Raw genomic sequence first — 25,519 nt, 5'->3', positions numbered from 1 at the left:
CTTGTAAACTCACATTTTTTAAATAGCGCTTGCGCAGCAAGGTTCCGCGAAGCCCCCGCGACAGCTTATCGCCATCAACTCTGCTCTTCTGCGAAAGCGCTCGCAAAAATAAGTGTGCCCGGCTGCGACTGCGATTTTGCACTGAAGGGATAGTGCTTGCCGTACTTTGGTTTTACGTTTTACGTTAAAAACCTTTGCCGATACTGATCCCTTATTACCCAAATTACCCTACGTAACTGTTCTTCTGCACGAAACTGACCTTATATTTTCTACAGGCGAGCCGATCGCACACGCATTCCGGGGTAGCGGCGTCGCCGAAGAGCACGGCCGAAGCGTCGAACGCCAAAATATGGATCGCATTAGCGCTAGTGTTGAGTTGTATGGGCTTCATGGAACTTACTGAGTTTATTACCCTCCAGAAACTAACAAAATAGAGCCGCGTTCATTGCGGCACGAATGTTGTCGGGGCGCAGTTTTCGCTTCTCGGTCGATTGACGACGCGTCGTGCGACCAGTCAGGCGACCGGTTTTGTTGGCGTCTTCGGTCGGCGAGTCAGTCACACTACGGCGACTTTGCATCGGCCGACGTGTTTGTGTCGCCGTCGGCGTGGTGTGACAACGCGGTCAGTTGGCCGATGTTTTAACGACTCGTCGGCGTCGCCGTCGTATCGGTATAGTGTGTCGATACGACCAAGCGACCAAACAAATTGTGGTAACTGGAGTTCACGTTCACGTCGCTCGAGTCGCTAGCGTTGTATGACGTCACAAACTTTGCTGCGCTGGCAATACACTGACGTCATGGTTAGTGGCGCTAGCGATGGGTCCCGATTTCCAGAAGAGCATTTAGGTAATTTTTAGAAGCGAATTAAAATATATATTAAGCACTTGCTGTACCCAGCACTTCGTGTTGAGGGTCGTTGCATGCAGAGGAAGCCTACAGCAGGCTTTTTACAGACTTAAAATTTGGTGGCACAACACCTTTAACCCTGACACATTATTCAAGCCACTGTAGCGCCGATAAGGGAAACCCAAACGCGTCATTCACCGCGTTGACAAGCATTTCTGGGCAGACCTCTTTGGCAGACAGTACACTGCGTCAATCGAATCCCTCAAATGAATGTTAGCAGAGGAACCACCCCCGTACCCAAGCTCAAACCCTGACGCTAACGTGGTCAATTCTCACGAGCTGTCCTCGTAACTTCAGCCATAAACATTCCAGAAATCACTTAAAATATCCTCCCGGCTCCCCGCAAGGCTTCGTCACCGGGGGGAGGGGAGTGGCTGCTGTAGAAGAATCAATTCAAAAGAAGCCGCAGGCTGTCTCTGCTTTCTTATTGTCTGCGGTAGCCGCTTATGCAGGTGATTGAGGTAAGCTTTTCATAGACATGCCACACTCTGTTATAATAACAGTATTTAAAGATATCGCATCAATTATCCATATCTTCACACAAACTGCTTTCAGCTGGGTACTTTTATAGTAGGTACACTGTTTTAAGATGCTCTACGTCGTCAAGAAGAGGCAGTTGGAACACAAGATGGAGACCCCGCACAAGTAGCGACAGCAACAACCTCCAGGCATAGAGAGCTTCTCTCCGCTACGCCAGGCGTCGACCGACGGGCAACGCGGACTGTCGCAACAACGCAGCAACAGCAGACGGAGATCAAATAGCAAGGGAAGCGCCAGCCGCCACCGACAGCCATCGCAGTCTAGGGAGCGGTTGTCTGGGCAGACGCTGTCAAGACACCTAGGGCCCCCTCAAAGCAACAGCCTGAGCAGAGTGCTGCGGTAGCTGAACTGCGAGCCGAGAACGAGAAGCTAAAGCAGGAGATAGCCGACCAAGATGCCAGCATCAAAAACATTAGCGAGAAGCTGACGCAACTCCTCGCATTACAACAGCACCGCAAAAAGCCACCGCAGGTTGCGAAAAGACGAGATGAGCTCGTGGAGGATGAGCCGGAACCTGCGATAGCTCCCCGAGCCTACAAGGCGATAGAGTCAACCCCAAAGAGACGAGCCTTCGAAGGTCCCAAAGACCGGAAACTGATTCACGGATAGATAATCAAGACGACCACCTGGACAAGCTGGAAGCCTGTGCGAAAATCACCAACGAACGCCTCACAGCACTAGAAAAAACGTGCCAGCAGATGACGGCGACCATGTAAAGGATCCAAGCGATGAGGATCCAAGTGCAAACGCAACTTCAGACGCTCCTCGGACTACCCACACCAAGTGCTGAACAGCAGAACACGCCGACAGTGCACCAGCCATGGATCAGAGAGCCCGCACAGCACCTACCCCAGTGAGAGACCTCGTCGCCTCGTCTCTCACTCGCCTCGTCTCTCAGTGAGAGACCTCGTCGTTTGCTTTCCGAGCAAACGAGCAGTGTTACAACAGCATCAAGAGCAGGTCGCCCGCGCACCCGATGTCATTATGCTCCAAGAGACGCACAGTGGGACTACAACGAAGCTCCCTGGCAACCGCGCGCACGCCAGCCCACGGAGCGCATGTTACACAGCCAAAGGAGTGAGACATGGGGTGTGCACCTTTGTGCGCAAAGGAATCACCTTTGTAGGGCAGGACCTGATTGGCAACAGCGCAAAAGAGTACTGCGCGGTGGAAATCATCACGGGCAAGCGGCAGGAGAGCGCGTTCATAGTGAATGTGTATAGCAACCCTGCGTATCGGCAACAAAAGTTTCGTCCACTCATTCACAATGCTACCCGGGTAGGTGGAGGAAGTACGCTGCTGATCTGTGGAGACTTTAATGCCCCGCATCAGGAGTGGGGATACCCAAGGACGACGGTCAAGCGACGATACCTCATGGAAGACGCTATGGACGTGGGGCTGCACCTGCTCACGCACCCCGCCTTTCTCACCAGAATCGGGACTTCAGTTTCACGGGATACTGCCACAGACCTTACATTCCTCAGGACTGCGGGTAAACTCGCGAGGCACTTGCTGGGAAAACATGGGTAGTGACTTGGGCAGCAACCACTACATCGTGGAAGCCGTCCTACCGTTCGCTGGCCCCGGCAGCGCTACTGCAACACGGAAGCACCGTCTTACTGACTGGAACGTCTTCCGCAGAACTCTCCCGGCGGAACAGCCGGAAAGCACAAACATTGAGCAGTATACACAGGCCATCGTGAAGACCACCGCGGACACGACTACAGAGCTCGAAATAGATGAGAGTATCGACAGGGTCGACAGGCGGATCCTGCGCCTCTCAGAAGCCAAAAAGTCCACCCAGGAGCGATGGACAAGGCAACGGACTAACGGGCGCCTGCGAATAAAAGTCGCCGTGCTCAACAAGCAGATAGAGACCCACTGCAGAATGCTCTGCGCGCTGCAGTGGCACGCGGTCTGCAGCGAGGACGATGGAGAGATGCACAGGGGTAGGACATAGAACATGCTATGGCATTTGCTGGACGAAACCAAGACGAATGGCTACCATGACAACAACCTTGCGAAGACCCTTCACAGGGCCATCCGAGACCTAGGGGAGAAAGAAGTGTGCAGGCGTCTAGATGCCAAGTACTTGCCGACAACCCCTACGAAACCGGCGCTGACAATGAGATACTGTACCGAGACATCGAGGTGTAGGAGGTCCGGGCGCACTTGCAGACCCTCAACAGCAGATCAGGGGCAGGCCCTGACAAGGTGACCAACAAGGCTCTCAAGAATCTGAACGACGCGGCGATAGTAGCGCTCACGCGTTACTTCAAAAGATGCTGGTCCGCAGGACAGCTCCCCCTGCAATGGAAAACAGCCAAGGCGATCCTCATTCCGAAGCCGGGCAAGCCACCCACCATAAATATCTTAGGCCCATCTCGCTTACGTCGTGCGTGGGGAGTGTCCTCGAGCACGTCCTCATGAACAGATGGCAGCAGTACTTTGAAGACTCCGGGCTTTACCCAAACTCACGGAACAAGAATTATTCAGGAGGCGCAACTGGGCTTGCTCCGGCGGCTCTATTAAGTCACGGCGCCGGGCACGGCACCGACGCGCTCTGTCACGAGGCTCCAAAGGAAAAAGGCTCGCCGGTTCAAGGTCAGTCAGTGCATAGCCGGCCGCCGCCGTGGGCAGACGACGCCGACAAATGCGTCGCGCGACTAGACTTTCATTGGAGTCGGTTTGCGGCGGATGAAGTCATCGCGTTTCAAACATTTTTCGTAGGACGAAGGGGCTTTGATTTTTTTTAGAACACGAACCTAAAATAAAAGAACCTTGTTGAGAATCTAGGTGTGATTAGTTCCAGTGAATGATGGTTCTTATCTTCAATGCAATAAGTTCATATTTAGACTGCCCTAACTTCGCCGCCCTGTCTGCGCAACATGAAAAGCGCGCGTAAATCTCAGAAGACGCCCGCGAGAGGAGAGAGCGGGGAGAGTGAACCAGTCATAGTGGGAAGGTGGCGTCGGCAGATGTCGTCTGCTCCGGGATTGCTTCCAGTGCTTCTTTTCAAGCGCGGTACGGCTTGTAGCTAGGGTAGTAATTATTAATAACTGGTGCTAAAATATCGAGCACTTCTATTTATTTATTTTACAGGAAGAAATCTGGCAATTTTCACAATAGTTTCGATGATAATACGATTTTTGTGAGTCGCGCCCGAAGAAGAACACGTAAACTATGGCAACTAAGGTCCCTAAAATTACTTAATGGCAACGCGCTTGACGCGCCATCTGTTGTGCTGCTCCGCAAGCTGTGTTTCCCCTTCCACTGTCTGCGTTTCCCAGACAGTGACATTAACGCGCAGCCCGCCCGCGCTGTCCCAGCCCAGCGGATTCCCCTCCTGAAATACTTTTTTCTCTGTGCCCAAACTCCATCTTAGGATTCCGGGAGAAGCTCGGGACGGAGGACGCCATGCTCTTTCTGTAACACGAGATTGTCGACGACGCAGTGGGTACTCGAGACAACAGAGCCATGCTGGGTCTAGATCTGCAGAGTGAGTGCCTTTGACAAAGTCCGTCACTCTGCCATCCTTGCACAAGTCTCTCGACTGAACATGGGCCGTCGGACGTACGCGTACGTCAGACACTTCCTCACGGGCCGGATCACAATGATTGGTGGGGGCGACCTGCAACTACCGGACAAACAGCTAGGCAGCGTGGGCTCCACCTAAGGGTCGGTGATATGCCCGTTGTTATTCAACTTGGTAATGATTGGCGTGGGCAACCGTCTCGAGAAAGTGGAGAATGTCCGACACACAATACACGCACACGACGTCACTTGTGGGTAAGAGGAGGAAGCGATGGGCATACACACACAACGCTCCAGGAGGCTGTGGACGCCATCGAGGACCACCTATGAGGGACGGGGCTCATCTGCTCCCCGTCGAAACCGGAGCTGCTCGGTATTCCGCCAAAGGGCAGAAGGAAGGAGTATACGAAGACGGCGCGGATAACGGTCTGCAGGGAAGGGGGTGAACTGATACCCGAAGTGGGCAAGAGTAGAGTCCTGGGCCTGCTGTTTCAACGCAACCGAGTCAACGGAGCTACAGTCACTAAGTTGGCAACGAAAGCCGAGGCGGCAGTGCGCCTCATTCGGCGGATATCCATAGGAATATCAGGCATGAAGGAGGAGAGCCTCACCCGCCCGTCCAGTCCTTTGCAATCAGCCACATTGCGTACGGGGCTGCCTTCCACAACTGGCGGCCCTGCGATTGAGCAAATAATGACGCGACTATCCGCAAGACGTAAAAGGCGGCGCTGGGGCTCCTGGGAAGCACGAGCACCAAACAATTCATTGATCTGGCTGTCCACAATACCCTGCACGAATTGCAGAAGCACAAGGGACGGCCCAGCTGGAATGCCTCTCCTGAACGAGGACCATACGGCACATCTTGGAGCACCTGGGGCTAGTCCCCACGGCAGACCGACAAAAGAGTGCACTCTCGCGGCCGGATGCTGTCAGCCGCCGACTTAACATATGTCTTGTTCCCAGAAACATGAACACTGAGCCCAATCAGGAACGCGACTAGCCAGAGCCAAGGTCCTCATCGACCTTCACGCGACCGACAACGGTGCCGTGTACGTGGACGTGACAGAATATCCAGACACCCCTGGGGCCTACGTGGCTGCGGTGGTCGCGGCATCTAACCGGGGGGGAGATCAAGACAGTCGGGAGCATTTATACTAAGAAGGTACATCAAGCAGGGGAGGTGGCCTTCGCCCTGGCTATCGCGGACCAGGCCTGTACAACGATGATGTGTGACTCCTGCACAGTAGTGCTGAAATATGCCAAGAACAGGGTGTGCAGGGCAGCGGCGGACATCCTGCGGAACACAGAACACAACAAGAGAGCGTTATCTATCAAATGGTTCTCGGCCCACATGGGCCCTAATGTCTCGAGCAGGGAGAACGAGAACCAAAACGAGACGGCCAATGCAGTCGCGCGAGGATTCACCAACCGCGCGGCAGCCAGCGAGGCCGACCCGGAGTGGAGACCGTCCGACACCAGCAAGGATAGAATGATCAACTTCAGCAATATCGTGTAGTGGTATCGACGGAATAGGAGAAATATGCTACCCCCCCCCCGGTACCCGGGACTCACTCACGCAGATGCAATGCTTTACCGACCGCTGCAGGCTGGATGCCGGATCACCCCGGTGCTTGCCAAGTATATTTGCCACAGTGTGTATGAGAGTGATATGTGTAGGTTGTGTAAGCGAGGTACGGCAGTTCACATCCTGTGGAACTGTGAGGTGAACCCACGTGAGGCAAGCAAGATGACAATGATCCCACCATAGCTGGAGGCGGCAACAAGGAGCTATGACTACGGACTACCGCTGCAGTCCGTCCAGTAGGTCGCGGTGGCCCTCGAGAGGCAGCGACCAGGGGAAGCCGCGCGCGGAGTAGGGGGGCACAAGCCTCTCTACACCAATGGGCGGAACAAGGAAGTGGCCCTCAGGACGCAGTCACGACGTCGTCCACGCCACGTCACTCTGACGGACCCCATTAAGGGCTATCCTAACCGCTCTGCAGGAGTTTCCATAAAGTTCTCTCTCTCTCTCTCTCTGTTTGGCCTATAGAAGTGCACGGCATCAGAGCGCGCAAGAAATGACCGCGGTATGTTGCGCACTAGTGCTACACATTCGATGTTGATAATTTCGTTTCGAGAAGGTAATATCAAGTAGACAAGTTTTTTTAATGGAGATGTAGTGAATTTATTATCAGTTCAGATAACTCGGCTATCAAAAGTACATTTTATGTTCAAGAACAAAAACACTACCGCATAAAGCGTACAATATATGCCTGAGCAATCGGAAAAGAAATCTCCAAATTAAGGTGCATTGGGTCTGTAATCACCGTCTGTCATAGCCAAAACATTCTCTCCTGCAGGCACCGCTACAACAGAGACCTGGTTCTCTTTGTCCTGTTATCTGTAAGTGGCAAAGAGAAAAACGACTGTAATGCAATAAACACAAATAATAACAAAATAGGTTTTGTGAAACACAGGAACACTGTGCTGAAGTATGCAACCTATGCCATACACTGCAATAATGTTGTCACGTGCCCCACAATTCCCAAATCTCTTTTTTGAATATTAAAAATATAAATTAAAATACTCTATCATCTCCTCTGTATGGTAATTTTTATTGGTTAATATAAGCATACTCAGTGAATGTCTTGAAAATTTGACTACCGCATTATGTTCATCAATGTAGTTTGTGCTTCGAGACAAGCCGCACTAGAGACACCTCTGTATATGAACATTTTTGCACCACCTTTCAAGTAAACTGCAACACTGCAACCTGATCGAGATTTTTTTAAAGACAAACTACCAACGTCACCCGAACGACTAAAAGTGGGCGTAATAAGCTAGGACAGACAATGAAGTTGGCACTGACAGCGCAGCTGGCACACGGACAAAGAGGAAGCGAACTAGACACACGACCATTGCTTGTGTGTGTCTACTTGTCTTACTTGTCCGTGTCCCAGCTGGGCTGTCGTCCCTTAATCATGTTCAACCCACATGCCCATATAGCCACTTCAGTGCGTTTCAAGGAGCAAAGTCATAAAAAAATTGTCCTAAGAAAATCACTACATGACGTTTGGCCATCGTATGGATTACACACTTTCAGCAACGGAATTTTCATTTTGAGGAGGGACTGTTTTTGTAAGCATTCCTACGGTTTCTGACCTGAAGAACGTACAAAGAATTTCAGCTGAGAGTGCGAGTATTTTATAATTTACCGGACCGAGAAATGATTGAATCACAACGTAATTAATAATTTTTTCAAGTAGAAAGAGAAGGGTGTCCTATTCTTCTAAAACGTACGCCACCCTGACCATAAAGAAAAAAACTAAGCCGGCGGTAGTCCAAGTATTTGTAGTTATGTGGACCTCCTGGAAAATCAGGATTTCAGTTTATTCAGCGCGCCGTCGTAACACGGAGTGTCTACTAAACCTTTCTTTCTTTTCATAGCAGCCGCCTCCACGAAAACGCAACAAAGGTTATGTCTATTGCGGGAGGCATCTTCGGAGAACTCTCGTCGGGAAAACTAACACTTTTGGCTTTGTCCTCAAGGTGCTAGAGGATATTTTGTGCGGTATCGGCAAACGCCACTACAGGGCCGACTGGGCTATAGTAACAAGGTGATTGCCAAAAACCACAATGAAACGCAGAGTAAGGCAAACTTCTCATGAATACGGTGAAACATACGTCTTTTTTGCTCGCATTCACTAACAAAACTAGTGCTTATGTCATGCATCGAAAGGCAACCTTGCTGTGGATCGTTTCTTGGACTGCTGGGGACTGCGCTGGTGATACTTCAGTGGAAATGCCAAGGGTTTAAAGATAAGGCTGACTAATTAAAACAACACCTAGATACATTGGAAACCAAAGCAGACGTCATTGCCACACAAGAACCACACAGCACACATAAGCTGCTGAGATATAGGAGTTACTCCGACCCATTGCAACGAGCCACGCAACGTTATTCCGAAACAACATAGCTGCTCCGCAACATCTTACTCCCCAACGAGGTGTGAGCACACGTTGGTACAGCTACATAGTCGCCAAATAGGCAGCGCCAAAACATTTTTATACTAAATTTGTATTGTCGCCCGTCACGCAAGCAACCAGGCATAACAGCTACATTTCAAATGTCGTGCAAACGGCCAAGAGCAGACGCCTCTTCCTGTATGGGGAGTCCAATGAACCCCCCCCCCCGGATATGGGGTTACAAGTACTGCTCCAAGAGAGCCAAGAAAATACTGCCTTTACTGATCTCCTTCACCCAACCCTCTTGTATGATACTGAGACACCCGCCCGTCAAGGCACTACTAATGCAAGAGTGACTATGCCGCAGCTTTCGCTACTGCTCGGCTCCCTGGACGTGGCATGTATAAACACTCAGGTCAACCGCGGCTGTGACCATGATATACTTCAGTTTACGACAAGCGAAGACACATGTAAGACACCCATACGGTCAACCCGGCTTACCAACTGGGACAGATTTTGGAAGGAACAATTACGCAACCCTCGGCGAAACTCTCGACCTATGAGGAGTGGGCATCACATCATCTGTCCTGGCCTAGATACACGTGCAGACGACCATCACTACGCACCAAACGCCGTGAGTGGACTGTCGCCTGCTCCACCTGTGAGAGGCACGAAGGAGTCTTACAAAGCGGTGGAAGCGGAAAAAACACAATCTTCACCTGCGGAAATGCATCAAGGAACCCAAGAAGTACGCTGCGGAATGCGCCAAAGCACTCTGTAGAGAAAATTACATCGTATTTTACAACGGCCTTCATAGCGAACTCCCAACCAAGAAAACGTGGCAACTTCTCCGTAACCTGTTTGACCAACTAACAAGTAAGACCGAAAGCAAACGCAGCTTAGTTCGCACTCTCAACAACTACGAGGGCAATGCACTGGAAGATAAGTATCTTCAGACAGACCCACTGGGCACCCCTCCAGGTAACTACACAGGGCACCCCAACGACATCCTAGACCGGCCAATCCTTCTTCACGAACTCAGGCAGCGATAGCCAGGATATAAAACACAGCGCCCCCAAACCTGACAGCATCACTTACAAACTTTAAAACAATTCCAGGGATGACTCTCTTGCCTTCCTCCTACAACACCTAAACTCAATCTGGGCCTCAGGCACCCACCCTCCTTCGTGGAAAGCGGCAGAGGTAGGATTCATTTATAAACCTGGAAAATCCCCCATGTGGATGAACTCGGACCCATATCCCTTACGTCTTGCGTGGGGAAGGTGATGAAAAGGATCGTCCTCAAACGGCTACAAAAACACGTCGACGACGCGGAGCTGACACCCACGGCCATGTTTGGTGTCCAGGAAAATCTCGGCACTCAGGTTATACTCTTTTGACTAAAGGAGTGGCACAGGCCACCCGAAATTACCCTGTAAAATTTTGGCCCTTGACCACAAGGGGGCCTTCGGTAACTTTTCTCTTGAAAGCATACTGGCTGCCCTTATTGCCCCGATTGCGGGGAACGAAGTCATTCATACATCAGAGACTTAATATCCAATCGTACGGGGACACTCAAGATTGGCACAGTTACATCCGATTCAGTCCGTCTTTGTGTTCGCGGCACTCGTCAGAGGTCCGTGCTCTCTCCGTCACTGCTCAGCCTGGCCCTACTGAACCTCCCGAAAAAACTAGCGCATGTACCAAATCTCGGCTACACCCTGTACGCCGATGGTACCACCCTTTGGAAGGAGACGGCGTCCCTCACATAGATCCAAAATACGCTCGAACAGGCCATGGGCGTAGTACGCAAATGCTCAAGTGTGCGGCCTCCAGTGTTTACCTAAAATCAGCGCTACTTGCTGTCCGCCCTCACATGAAACGACACATCACGAAAGACATTTAAATACTCGTTGACGGCCAGGCCATCACTCGAAGTCCAGGAATCAAGATCCTGGGCCTACATCTCCAGATCAACACCAAAAGTGACGTATCCTTCCAGCGCCTCAACCACAGCCTCAATCAAATCTTACACGTGATCAGACGAGTTGCCACCAAGAAGCGAGGCCTCAAGTACGCCGATACCCTTCGAATAATTGAAGATTTTGTCCTCCCGATAATCATTCACACCACCCCCCTCTTCTTCTAGGCGAGGAGGACATAAAGATGCGTGATGTAATAACTAGAAAGGCGGTTGAGCAGGCCAGTGTTACTCCCATGAATGCGTCCACAGAGAAGCTGCTTAGGATGGGGTTCGAAAACACGGTTGAAGAGCTGATAGAGGGACATGTTTCTAACCAGACGCTCTCACTGAGCAGAACTGCACTGGGTCGTCGTATCCTTAACCAGATTGGCTGGGCAGCACAGAATGTCACTCAGGGTGATGTACTCCTGGATAATTGGTGACAAGAAATAAAGATACTTCCTTTACCTCGAAATATGAACCCGTCACACTACGCGGGTCGCCGAGAAGTACGGGCTCAAGCGCTGAAGCGAACTACACATGGGCTCCAGTGAAGACGTAACCATTCCTCGGCGTCGCCCAAAAATATATCTTTCTCTTCCAAGTTGAACACCTAACAAGTAAAAGGGTTATGTTCTTCGATATATCTCACAAACACTTCCGAATTTTACACAGAATGGGTTTCCCTTAATAACTGAATTCAAGTGCTTCTGTACGTCATGCCATGCCATGTCGAATGCCACGTCTTGTTCTCGAAAACTATTACACGAGATGTACCTCTGTCTTGTGGGTTTTGGCTGCAAATAACACCTCTAAAACACTGCCTTTAGCCTTACGTACAGACGACGCTACTTTTTCCAGATGGGGGGTCAGTTAGTAGCGCGACTCCACTATTATAGCAGATTTGAAGTAAAATTCATTCTTTAGTAATTACGCAGAACGAGCACTAACACACCAAACCTTGTTCCTTCTACTATGAACAGCCTGTATCATCTCTCCGACATGCTGGTCTCTGGCGACATCTTTTGTATCCTTCAAGACACAGAAACGACCATACATTATCAAATATTGTTCAATAAGTACATATACTGCATCGGTATCTTTTATTTGTTATATTAATCTCAACTGTCTGACATGCTGGTTTATATGTTTTGATGACAAGGCGAGGAATGTGAAGGACTGCGCTACTAAATGAGCACAATTTGAAAAAATGAGCGCCGTCTGTAACGAATTTTAAAAGCGATGTTTGAAATGTGTTCTTTGCTGCGAAAACGCGGGGTACCATTCCATGCACTAGTATCCGAGAACAAGACACGGCAATGGCGAGCGTCTGCGTTCCTGCAGATGCACTTGAATTCACTAATTTAGAGAGACCAATTCCCAGTCTCAAATTCCGAAGCGGATGTGAGATACCTCAAAGAACATAACCCTTGTTCTTGTCAAGTGTTCACCCGGACGTAGAAGTTCTGTATTACGTTTTTCCGCATGACAAACTTCTGAAAATTGTCAGGGAATGTATAACTGAGGGCAGAGATGAAATGAAGTTGGTGCAGAATGGTATCATTTATCAATTTCCTTGAGATTGTTTTATTTTACTTTAGTTCCCCCCTCATTGAGTGGCGACGGGGGCTACGCTCAAAGGTTGTTCCAGTGCTTATTAGTATTTTATGGGTAAGGTTGACATAAGCCTTGAAAAAAACCTAGGCGGGATGTGCGGAAAAGTATTCAGATATGTTGATGTCACAATAGTTTTTACAAAACCTTGTCATTTCATACCTGATGGAATAAAATTTTAAAGAAGTGTGGCTTAGACCTCAAATTAACGTTACACCTTCCACAGAAAACCATATTTAGTTCTTGGACATCAAGTGTTTCTTTGAAAAAAGACAGGTTCGTTGTGACTAGAGCCCTAGGTCACGGAATCCGGTGATTATGCTCAGTTCTGGGTATTCCAAGGTTGTGAAGACCGGCATAGCTGCCTTCAGTGTGGTACGCTTTCGTCTAAGAAAGAGGAACTGAAGCTCGTTCCTTGTTCTTTACAAATTTTTAAAAAAGTTGTAGGTACTAGTTCTTTAATACAAAATGAAGGCGTTTCAGTTACACTGGGAACACTAGAACGGGTCTACAACGTTACATTTGACTTTTATTAAAATATAGTGTCCGATAATTCTGAAACGAAATGAAGTAAGCAATTTCGACGCACATCGAACGGCGTATAATGTACAAATATGAACACCCCAGGTAGCAGATCATCAAGAGATAAAAAAATGAACAATTGGAGCAGGGAACGGTATGTGCAGAACCATGGCCAATCTACGCGGGGGTATGTGCTACGGACCTGCAACAGTCATCATCAGTGCCTGTCGGGGCGTCTTGCAAGGTTATCTCTGGTTTGGCCGTTGTTTGAAGAGACTGCTCTTCCCCGCCTCTCGCTTGGCAACTGATCGAATTAAACACCATTGGAAGTGGTGGAGGTGCTGGGTAGGATCCAAAGCGGTGTCGATAAACTTCGTGAACACGTCGTCGGATAGAAGCTGGTCGGTGAGACGGGATGACGTCAGGGCGGTTAGCGGCAGGGTAGGCGGGTCATTGCAAATGTCCAAGCTGAGAATAGAGGAAGTACGTTCAATTTGGCCAATCGACTCGCTGCGAAGCAGACTGACAGGGTTGTCTGTGAGGTTGGTAATGAACATCGTGGTGTGTTCAGCACGCAGCGTAAGGACGGCGAACGGAAGAAATAAATTCTTTAGGCGAACAAAAAGTTCGGATGGCGTAAATAGAACATGGCCATCCGGTAGGGTACCACAAGAAAGAGCCACTAACACTGAACTTCGTGGCGGAATATCGTCGTCTTTGGAAAGTATGAGTTTTGTGTCACCAGAGACGTCACACTGTGGAAAAAGTTCCAGTTCAGCTCGGGCACAGTCGATAACAGCGTGATGGTACGAGAGGAAATCCCAGCCAAGGATGACATCATGGGAGCACGAAGATAAGACAACAAACTCAATGGGATAGCAAGTGCCTTGAATACTCACTCGAGCAGTACAGGCTGCTATCCGGGACACGTGTGCTGCACTTGCAGTCCGAAGCGAAAGTCCAGAAAGTGGCGTCAGTACTTTTTTCAGCAAGCGGCAGAGTGTAGCACTTATAACAGATATGGCGGCACCAGTGTCGACTAGAGCGAGGGCAGGGACTCCTTCAACAACTACATCTATAACGTTTGGTGGATAGGCACGAGGACTTTGAATTTTCGCTGAGAACGCAGTTCGTGCCTCTGGAACTGCGGGCACTAGTTTCCCCCTTCCGGAGGAGCAGGCTGACGGCGCATAGGTGACAGGGAGCGGCGGCGGGGAGAAGGCGATCGGCGACTGGTGAACGTCGGCTGGTCAGGCTCAAATGACGTTGGGGAAGGCCTCGAGGATACGCGATGCTGAACGTGCCTAGGCGTGTATCCTGGAGTGTTGAAAACCTCAGGATGCGGCACCACACGGCGGCAGTAACGGACGACATGTCCGGCGTATCCACAAGAGTAGCATATAGGGCGATTGTCCGGGGTGCGCCACGGATTCGATTGCTGCACGACCACTTGCACTGGACTTTAAAACTGGGAGACTTGCTCAAAGCTGGACGGCACAGTTGCTGGGATGGTTGGTTCGAACGAATGGGTAAACGGTCAGGGGGGCTGTGTGACACATTCAGCATACGTCAGGGGACTGGTTAATGCAGCCGGTGAAGCCAGTGGAAGAGCAACAGTGGCTATTTGGGGAACAGTAAGGGGAGCAGGAGCTGCATCCATTTTGCGAGTAGTTGGCAGGGCCTCGGTGACCTGTTCCCGGATGGTGCGCTGAAGAGACGGAGGAAGGCATTAAGGCGATGCCTCCGTCCGCTGGCGTGGCTCTTGAACGAAGGCGCAATCGATAGTTGGCGTGCTACTTCCTCGCGGACGAAGTCCTTTATCTTTGTCTCAAGTGAAGAGTGCTCGGAAGTGAAAGTCAAACCGGAGAGTTCTGCATTTGTCCCCCGGGATCGCCGGACCAGGTCTCGTTGCCTGCACAGCTCATCAAAGCTTTGGCAGAGGCTCACGACCTCGGTCACGGCCTTCGGGTCCTTGGAAAGCAACATAGTGAACGCATCATCATCGATGCCTTTTAAAATATGCTTCACCCTATCTGCTTCAGACATGGCGACGTCGACGCGCCTGCACAGATCTACGTCTTCGATGTAGCTGATGAAGTTCTCCCCCTGCGTCTGAGCTCTTCCGCGGAGGCGTTGTTCTGCTTGCAGTCTGCGCACGGCCGGGCTGCCAAATGCTTGACAAAAGCGGGTCTTAAAATCGTCCCATATTTTGAAGTCACGTGCGCTGTTCAAAAACCACGTTTGAGCCAATTGCGTGAGATAGAAGTCGACGTTGCTTAACTTGGCGGGATCATCCCACTTGTTGTGAGCACTCACCCGCTCGTATGTCGACAGCCAATCGTCAGCATCATGATGGCCCTCGCCATTGAAGAATGGGGGATCGCGCTGACGGATGGAACCAGCGCAGACGATCTGTGCAATCGCTGGTGCTTGTTGATCAACAGCGTCAACGGGGGTAGTGGGCATGGGGAGCCTGCGGCTTCGAAGCTCCAGGATTCGTGCTGGTTGACGTTGAAACAGCACCCTACCTTTACGGCCAGCCTTTTGACGTTGTCACCGACCATCATGCCCTGTGTTGGTTGTCGTCTTTAAAGGATCCCACGGGACGACTGGCCCGTTGGGCCCTCCGCTTACAAGAATATGACATTCGTGTTATCTATCGGTCTGGACGCAAGCATTCTGATGCCGACGCACTCTCGCGCTCCCCTGAGCCTGTTGATGCTGAATGCATTTACACAACGGATGTCCTATTGTCATTGCTGACCCTCACAGACATGGCCTCCCAACAAAGGAAGGATCCATGGATTGCTGCAATCGTTGACTTCTTGTCGCCAGCTTCAAAACGAATTCCGTCTAGGTCCATCCGTAGCCAAGCTGCCCACTTCTCTATTCGAGACAACCTCCTCTACCGCCGGAACTACATATCAGACTGTCGGAAGTGGTTGCTAGTGGTGCCACGTAGATTACGAAAAGAGGTGTGTTTCGCCCACCATGCGGATCCGCAGAGCGCCCATGCAGGAGTCCTGAAGACTTATACTAGGCTGCGCCACAGGTATTACTGCAGGGGAATGTACGCCTTCATGCGCAAGTACAGTCGCGCATGCCCCCAGTGTCAACAACGCAAGACACCTGCTCCGAAGCCAGCTGGCACGCTGCAGCCCTTGCCGTGCCCCGTTCGTCCATTCGAGCGAGTCGGTATCGACCTCTACGGCCCTTTACCACACACCCCTTCTGGCAATCGCTGGATCATCGTGGCTGTAGATCACCTGACGCGCTACTCTGAAACAGCCGCTTTGCCCGCTGCCGCTGCGCGCGACGTCGGGGGATTTATCCTCCGTTCCCTTGATCTACGCCACGGTGCACCCCGGGAACTCGTCAGTGACCGGGGGCGGGTATTCCTCTCTGAGGCTGTTGAAGCGCTTCTGACCGAATGCAACATTGTGCATCGCACCACGACCGCATGTCATCCGCAAACGAACGGGCTCGCCGGAAGGTTCAACCGTACGTTGGGGGACATGCTTGCGATGTACTTCGCTTCAGACCATTCAAACTGGGACGTGGTACTCCCTTTCCTGACGTACGCATACAACACGGCGGTACAGAGCACAACGCGTTTTTCACCTTTCTTTTTACTTTACGGCCGCGAACCTTCTTGTACCATGGACACTATCCTACCATACAGCCCTGACGCTTCCGAACGCCGCCATCTTTCCGAAGTGAGGCATCATGCCGAGGAATGCCGACAGCTTGCCCGTTCGTTCACGGCAAATGACCAGGGTCGTCAGAAGCGCATCATGACCAGAGCCACTCCTCACCCACATTTCATGCTGGTAATCTAGTTTGGTTATGGATACCTTCTACAACGGCAGGTCTATCTACCAAGCTGATTTGCAAATACCACCGCCCTTACCGTGTCATCAGTTCTCCATCACCTGTAAACTACGTGGTTAAACCGTTAACTCCGTCAGCGGATCTCCGCCGTCGTGGTCGCGAAACTGTTCATGTCAGCCGCTTAAAGCGATACTACGACCCTCTCGTCCTGGACTCGCCGTAAGTCACCAGGATGGCTCCTTCTTCGGGGGGGGGGGTGATTGTAATGAACAATTGGAGCAGGGAACGGTATGTGCAGAACCATGGACAATCTAAGCGTGGGTATGTGCTGCGGACCTGCAACAGTCATCATTAGTGCCTGTCGGTGCATCTTGCAAGGTTATCTCTGGTTTGGCCGTTGTTTGAAGAGACTGCTCTTCCCCGCCTCTCGCTTGGACAACTGATCGAATTAAACACCATTGGAATATATATATATATATATAGCATAAGTAAAGAGTCGGATACACAGCAAGTACAATAACAAACAAGGTTTACTCACGTAGCGGCAACGGGACTTGCCTTCATCAGAGTAAAGTTACATGATTGTGCTGTCGCAAACATTTGGAACACATTTCTTATATAGGTTTGCAGAAAACTGTGAAAAAGAGCGGAAAATGTTTCGGAAATGGAGAGTATGCATACAGTCGGGCTACGCCTATGTTACAACAACAACAAACCAAAAGAAAACATAGGCGTTGTTGTAACATAGACGTAGCCCGACTGTATGCATACTCTCCATTTCCGAAACATTTTCCGCTCCTTCTCACAGTTTTCTGCAAACCTATATTAGAAATGTGTTCCAAATGTTTGCGACAGCAAGATCATGTAACTTTACTCTGAAGTAAACCTTGTTTGTTATTGTTCTTGCTGTGTATCCGACCCTTTACTTATACAATTTCTGCGCGCTTTGTGAGTTTTATCGTTCTCTAGATTTATTTATATATATATATACATATATATATATATATATATATATATATATATATATTGTAAGGGAGATGAATGGTACAGGCGCTAGTGAACAAAACACGATAGTGCGCCAGACTCCGCAGCCGCGAAAGCAGCATCGACAGTGGCAATAAGACAAAAACCACCGACGACGAAGACGACAGGCGCGCGTCTGTGAACCGGCTCAATCTTGGATAACGGTCATTAAAGGCCTTTCGTCAGCTACCTCGCGTTGAGCAATACATCCCCTTAGAATTGGTGGAGGTTGCTGTGGTCCTGACCTCTCTATACACTGGAACTCCGCTCCCGGACGCTCCCCAGCGCCATGGCTCCTCCTCGCGAGACTGAGCCCCCGGCTGCACCTACTACGACGACCATCATCTGTTCCGGTTCTATTCGTCAGCGGGATCCCCCATTCTTCAATGGCACAGACGAGCAGGACGTGGAAGACTGGCTCGTCACGTACGACAGAGTAAGCGCGCACAACAACTGGGGTGACAACGTGAAGCGGAACAACGTGGAATTTTACCTCACCGGTACGGCCGAGCTTTGGTATGGCAACCACGGAAAGCGATACCCCACGTGGTCGGAATTCAAATCGAGGTTTTCGGAACACTTCGGTCGCCCTTCAGTGCGGAAGCTTCACGCAGAGCAGCGCTTGCGAGAACGAGCGCAGCAGCCCGGTGAGAGCTTCCTCAGTTACATCGAGGAAGTTGTGGATTTGTGCAGGAGGGTGAGCGCCACGATGAGTGACGAGGACACAATTAAGCACATCCTCAAAGGCATTTCAGATGACGCTTTTCAAATGCTGCTGGCGAAGAATCCCCAAACGGTCACCGACGTCATCAACCTGTGCCAGACCTATGACGAGCTCAGGAGACAGCGAGCTCTTACACGGCGATCTGTTGGCCAGGATGTGTCGAGTTTAACTGCTGGTAGCGACAACACTCTGTCTCCGCGCATTCAGCAGTTCATCCGGGAAGAAGTTGCCCGTCAGCTTTCCCTAGTTCCCTTCACACCGACGTCTGACGCCACCCTTGCCCCTTCGTTGAGAAGTGCTATCCAGCAGCAGGTGGCCGATACCATTCCATGCTCCCGCCAACACGCACCTGTGACCGCTTCGCTCATCGGTGCCGGCATCGCGCAACCCACACCACCTGCTGTTCCGCCCACGTACGTGACCTCAGTGCAAACACTACCTGTTGCCGGACCTCTAACCTACGCCGACGCCATCTCCAGGCCCTTTGCCGAAGCCGTCACAAGTCAGCCAATCTTCCCGGTCATGCCGCAACAGCCCACTGAGCTCACAGGAAGACCAACGTATCCCAGCTATCTGCCGATGCCGCCTGTGTTGCAGAGGCCGCCACGCGTACGGCTTGACCCGTAATCTTCGACCATCGCTTGGCGCACGCCGGACAATCGCCCAATCTGCTTTGTTTGCTTAACTCCCGGACACGTGGCGCGTTACTGCCGCCGCGGGGGGATGCCTGCACGGCAGCCTTCTTGGAACGTGCCGTATGTCTCGCCGCAGTCGATGCCTCGTGATCCGACCAGTTTTGCCGAGACGACTCCGCCCGCCAACTCGCGTGACACCCCCAACCGTCACCCATCCCCGCGACGCCGTTCACTTTCGCCGATGCATCGGCGCCCCTTGCCTCCTGAAGCGGAAAACTAGGCGCCGCAGTTCCGGAGGCAAGAGCTGCGTCATCGTCGAACTGTTCAAGACCTACCTTCTCACCCAATAACGTCGTCGACATTATAATAGACGGAGTCGCCACTCATGCGCTTGTCGACACTGGAGCCGCCGTTTCAGTTATCCGCCTAGAGCTTTGCCGCCGCCTCAAAAAGGTTATGACGCCGCATTTTGGACCACCCTTACGTACTGCTGCAGCACGTTCGGTCGAACCAGTCGGTACGTGTACTGGCCGGGTGTTCATCCAAGACGTTCTGTACATTGTTCAGTTCATTGCCCTTTCTTCATGCTCACATGACGTCATCCTGGGATGGGATTTCCTCTCCCGGCACAACGCTATCATTGACTGCGCCCGAGCCGAAGTTGAGTTGTTTTCGCCGCTTGATATACCATCAGAAATTTCTCCAACACCTCTTTCTGTGAAAGTTTCTGTCGCCGACGACACCACTATCCCTTCATGCTCCACCGTCCCTGTGCCCTTGATCTGCCATCTTCCTTCCGACGTCAATGCAATTTTCATGCCGTCGCAATTGTTCTGCCAACGCCGATGTCTGTTGCTTCCTTTCGCCTTGCTCAGTATCCGCGATGGCCAAACCACCCTGTTCGTTTCTAATCCTGGAGCTAGTCCTCACTCTTTGCTCCGCGGCGAGTGCCTTGGACGCGCCGAGTCAGTGGAGTCCGCCGTTGTCATCGCCGCTTTGGACGACCTGCCGCACGTTGAGGTGACCGGACTCTGCCCACCTCCTGCCACTGCATCTCGGGTATCCCCGGAAGTTTTCGATCGTGCCATCGACGCCGACCTTACGCCGCCCCAACGAGACCAACTGATGAAACTACTGTGTCAATTTCATTCGTCCTTTGACTGTGCGCAGACGTCGCTTGGTCGCTACACGACGGTCAGCCACCCTATCGACACCGGCTCCCACGCGCCTTTACGCCAGCGACCTTACCGCGTTGCCCCTTCCGAAAGGAGCATAAGTGACGAACAAGTGGGTGACATGCTCCAGCGCGGTATCATTCGACAATCGAACAGCCCCTGGGCGTCGCCGGTAGTACTCGTGCGGAAAAAGGACGGCTCCATCCGTTTTTGTGTCGACTACCGTCGCCTAAACAAAATAACTCGCAAGGATGTTTACCCGCTACCACGCATCGACGACGCCCTAGATTGCCTTCAAGGAGCAGAATATTTCTCGTCCCTTGACCTGCGCTCCGGATACTGGCAAGTCCCGATGGCAGATGCGGATCGTCCGAAGACAGCCTTTGTTACTCCAGACGGTTTATATGAATTTAACGTCATGCCGTTCGGCCTGTGCAACGCGCCCGCCACATTCGAACGGATGATGGACAATATTCTTCGCGGCCTCAAATGGAAAACATGCCTGTGTTACCTGGATGATGTCGTAGTGTTCTCACCCGACTTTCCCACGCATCTACGGCGGCTCGAGCAAGTTTTAGCTTGTATGAAGGACGCAGGCCTCCAACTAAACCTAAAGAAGTGCCGATTTGCTGCTCGCCAGCTGACGATCCTTGGCCACGTCGTTTCCAGAGATGGCGTTCTTCCTGATCCGGACAAGCTTCGTGCCGTGGCTGAATTCCCGAAGCCGACCACCATCAAAGAGCTTCGTAGCTTCATCGGGCTATGCTCGTATTTCCGCCGCTTTGTGCGTAACTTCGCCTCCATCATCGCGCCATTGACACAACTTCTTGGCAACAAGACGGGTCTTTTGGCATGGTCATCGGCTTGCGACAAGGCCTTTACAACCCTACGTCGCCTCCTCACGTCCCCGCCAATTCTTCGTCATTTCGACCCGTCGGCCCCAACTGAAGTCCACACCGATGCGAGTGGAGGTGGTCTGGGTGCTGTTCTGGCTCAAAGGAAAGCCGGGTTTCACGAATACGTGGTCGCCTACGCGAGCCGCACACTCACACCTGCGGAGTCGAATTACTCTGTCACTGAGCGGGAATGCTTGGCAATTGTGTGGGCCCTCTCGAAGTTTCGTCCTTATCTGTATGGCCGACCTTTCGACGTGGTCACCGACCATCATGCGCTTTGTTGGTTGTCGTCCCTGAGAGACCCTTCTGGCCGACTGGCACGTTGGGCACTCCACCTTCAGGACTTTGACATCCGCGTGGTGTATCGCTCTGGCCGCAAGCACCACGACGCTGACGCCCTCTCCCGGTGTCCGATGTTGCCTGACGAGACGACTAATTCCCCCTCTGAGTGCTTTGTATCGCTCCTTGACGTGAGTTCCATGCCATCCGAACAGCGAAAAGATCCGTGGGTCATGTCGCTTTGCAACTACCTTTCGAACCCGTCCAACTCGTCGGTACCTCGAGCAATTCGGCGCCAAGCGTCCCACTTCGCTATTCGTGATGGCTTGCTCTACAGGCGGAACTACCACCCTAATGGGCGCAAATGGCTGCTCGTCATTCCCCGCCATCTGCGCTCTGAAGTGTGCGACCAGTTTCACAGTGAGCCTCAGTGTGCTCACGCCGGCGTGCTAAAGACCTACGAAAGCCTTAGACTGCGATATTACTGGCGTGGTATGTATGGCTTCGTTCGTCGTTATGTTCGCTCTTGCACGGACTGTCAACGGCGCAAGCCACCACCCCCTCGTGCGTCTGGCCCGATGCAGCCTTTGGCGTGCCCGATTCGACCTTTTGACCGGGTAGGAATCGACCTCTACGGACCCCTTCCCTGTACTGCGGCTGGCAATAGGTGGGTCATCGTAGCCGTCGACCACCTGACACGGTTCGCCGAAACCGCTGCGCTGCGTGCCGGTACTGACGACGCCGTTGCAAAATTTCTGCTCAACCGCATCATCCTACGTCACGGCGCTCCTCGTGAACTTCTCAGTGACAGGGGGCGTGTCTTTCTTTCTGACGTCATTGAAGCGCTCCTAAAGGCCTGCCGCATCGTCCACCGCACCACTACTGAATATCACCCGCAGACAAACGGCTTAACGGAACGTTTTAACCGCACCTTGGGGGACATGCTGGCAATGTATGTATCATCCGACCATTCCAACTGGGATATGATTCTCCCATTTGTCACCTACGCCTACAACACTGCCAAGCAAGCCACCACGGGTTTCTCTCCCTTCTTCCTTGTGTATGGACGCGAGCCGTCGTGCCTGCTTGACACGATCCTCCCCTACAGTCCCGACGTGTCTGAAGCCTTGTCAATCTCTGACGTCACCCGACGTGCGGAGGAGTGTCGCCAACTGGCTCGCTCGTTCACGTCGGACAAGCAAGGGCGCCAAAAGTTTCGCCATGATGCGTCGACGCCTACCCCAGAATTTCGTCCGGGTGATCTCGTTTGGCTCTGGATTCCGGCCACGACTCCTGGGCTGTCGAGCAAGCTCATTTCAAAGTATCACGGACCGTATCGTGTACTCGAACGGACGTCGCCTGTTAATTATGTGGTCGAGCCTCTGACTCCTTCCTCTGACAATCGCTGCCGTGGCCGAGAGACCGTTCACGTCGCACGCCTGAAGCGATACTTCGAACCCGCCATGGTCTCGTGCCCCTAAGTCGCCAGGATGGCTCCTATTCGTCCCGGGGAAATTGTAAGGGAGATGAATGGTACAGGCGCTAGTGAACAAAACACGATAGTGCGCCAGACTCCGCAGCCGCGAAAGCAGCATCGACAGTGGCAATAAGACAAAAACCACCGACGACGAAGACGACAGGCGCGCGTCTGTGAACCGGCTCAATCTTGGATAACGGTCATTAAAGGCCTTTCGTCAGCTACCTCGCGTTGAGCAATACATCCCCTTAGAATATATATATATATATATATATATATATATATATTTATATATATATATATATATATATATATACGAATTTTTTCAGGAAGAACTGCACATACTCCAGGCAACTGCACATTTGGTGCTGTGTCTATTACAAGTCAAACACATATAAAACTTCCCTCTTCGGTCTTCAAATGTGCTGTCAAGATACTGCGCTTCAGATTTGGAATTAGAAAGTTACACACATGCGCGAACATAAAATAAATTTCCTGCACAAGAAACGGATCAAAAGGAATGACACGTAGGCGTTTAATGAATGACGATTCAATATTCTGGCGTGACTAGGAAGAAAATGTTGATATTTGCAAGTGAGTAGAGTACCTTGTTCGAACTCAGCAATAGTTGCTTCTAGATGCTTGTGTCGGACAGACGAACCCCCCTTTTCGTCAACGCTTTGTTGGCGATGTTGAAGACCAGTTGGTTCAGTCCGTGACACCCCGCAATGGGGCACCTTGAGTAATCTTGGTGACGGTATTGGTGCCACCACATACCCCGAGCGCCCATTCTGATGCTGTACTCTACTGTGGCTAGGAGTTTCAAGGTGAGGGGAAGAAACCAGAAATGGTGGCCGTCGGAACCGTGGTCAAGCTTCCGCGGCTGGGCTGCCTGTCTGTGTACCAGACAGGGAGCTCTGGGACCTCTTTCGGCATCAGATTAAACCGAGTGAAGAAAGTACCCGCGTCCCATGCTTTTTGCAATATCGCATTTCTTTTTCTTTATCTCCCCAGTCCAATGATCACCCCCCCCCCAAAAGGGGCCGAACCAAAGTGCTAGCTAAAAGTAAATCAGAACATTTCCACAAGTTTCTTATTGATTCTGTAGAAACCACTCCTGTTGCAAAGACGTCTGTCATTCTGTTGGTGAAATGCATCGAGTATGTTGTTGGGTCAGAGTATTACGCTAAGAAACTCCAGAACGTGATGCGGTGGCCACGCCCGGGTTACCGCAGGAGTGAGGGCCACCCCAACTCCCACGTCTACGCAGCAAACCTCCTCCCATCGAGCAAGACCACTGGGAAGGTCTGTTCCACACGGTGGGATGAGGGCGGGCGTGGCGCGACGCAGATCTTCCTTTAGTTGGAGAAATTGTTCATGTGGGTCAGTTGTCAGCAAGGGCAGGGGCCGTGGAACCAACGTGAGAGGACGGGAACTATCCGCTGCAATATGAGCGGTGATAGTATTACGCCGGATTCACGACAGTCGGACAGTGCACGGGGTACTTGTCCAGGAGGTTATGAATGTCTCTTGAGACAGACGAGTAGAAGGCTACACGTCGAAAATCTTGTATGGCCGCCATTGAGTCCGTGAAAATTTGTGCCATAAAACGTCCAGGGGCTTGTAGAAGTTCCGGTAGTAGCTCTTCAAGTCCGTCCCAGATGGCTGTAAACTCCACCAGCACGGAAGGCTAGGTGCCGAGTGTTTCGTAAGCGCAGCTTTGGTTCGCTTCTCAATGACAGGGGCATTCGAACGCCGTAGTTGAAACGCTGTCTTGGGCCTCAGCGTTCAAAAATGCCTCGAAAAGGTGGGGCTGGTTCACAGTCGCTCGTAATGGTACGCCTGCGGGTTGCGCGCATGGGTTTCCCGTCGACCGACTGTGCAGTCGAAGAAGCATCCGGTTGTCGGTCACTTGATTGTACAGACAGGGCGGCCTAGCTACAGGTGGGTCTGGTAAGGCGGGTAGAGAACGGTCCATGTAGGTCGCCAACACCACGGCCTCCGGAACAAAATTGAGTTTGTGCTGGCGGGCGGAGCGGCGTTAATCTACAAGTTTGTCCAGGGTGTTAAGTTGAGCTTCTGCCTGAAGAGGTGGTATAGGCGTTTTTTGAGGGAGGCAGGTGATTATCCGAATTGCAGCTCTATTATTGAGTCAAGTCGGGCCCACTCCGCCTGGGTCATACGCTGGAATTGAGGTTGATAGACAAGTCGAGGCTGCAGTACTGACCGCACCAAGAGTCGGGCGATTTTGAAGCAGGAGCATCCAGACATTTGGGAAATGCGTCGGATACGGTGTAGCATTTGCCCTGCCTGTTGGCGGGCATATCGAAGCCACAAGGCAGCTGATCCTGACGATGAAATCAACAATCCGAGAATGTGAAGAGAGGTCGCAGGGCGCAAAGGCTGGCCGGAGAGTTGTAGCGCGATCTGTGAC

At 51.6% G+C, this 25,519-nt stretch overlaps 1 protein-coding gene and 1 long non-coding RNA gene across 2 annotated transcripts in view; one reads left to right on the top strand and one right to left on the bottom strand.

The window, feature by feature from the left end:
• Nucleotides 1-7,165: 7,165 nt before the first annotated feature.
• LOC144166748 (uncharacterized) overlaps nucleotides 7,166-25,519 on the bottom strand; it is a 35,855-nt gene continuing 17,501 nt past the window's right edge. Inside the window, exon 3 of the long non-coding RNA XR_013321754.1 lies at nucleotides 7,166-7,381. This is a non-coding gene — a long non-coding RNA (uncharacterized LOC144166748). The remainder of the gene's footprint in view (nucleotides 7,382-25,519) is intronic.
• Nucleotides 17,974-19,250, top strand: LOC144166764 (uncharacterized). Its single transcript, XM_077696250.1, has one exon. It carries the CDS (start codon nucleotides 18,189-18,191, stop codon nucleotides 19,248-19,250), a length of 1,062 nt encoding a protein of 353 aa, XP_077552376.1. The 5' UTR covers nucleotides 17,974-18,188.

The sequence above is a fragment of the Haemaphysalis longicornis genome, unplaced genomic scaffold (genome assembly GCF_048455015.1).
Source record: "Haemaphysalis longicornis isolate Haplotype H1 unplaced genomic scaffold, Haemaphysalis longicornis Haplotype H1 scaffold_19, whole genome shotgun sequence".
In the NCBI taxonomy this organism is placed as follows: domain Eukaryota; kingdom Metazoa; phylum Arthropoda; class Arachnida; order Ixodida; family Ixodidae; genus Haemaphysalis; species Haemaphysalis longicornis.
The sequence above is the reverse complement of the archived record's forward strand: the minus strand, read 5'-3'. Positions and strand labels throughout refer to the sequence as shown.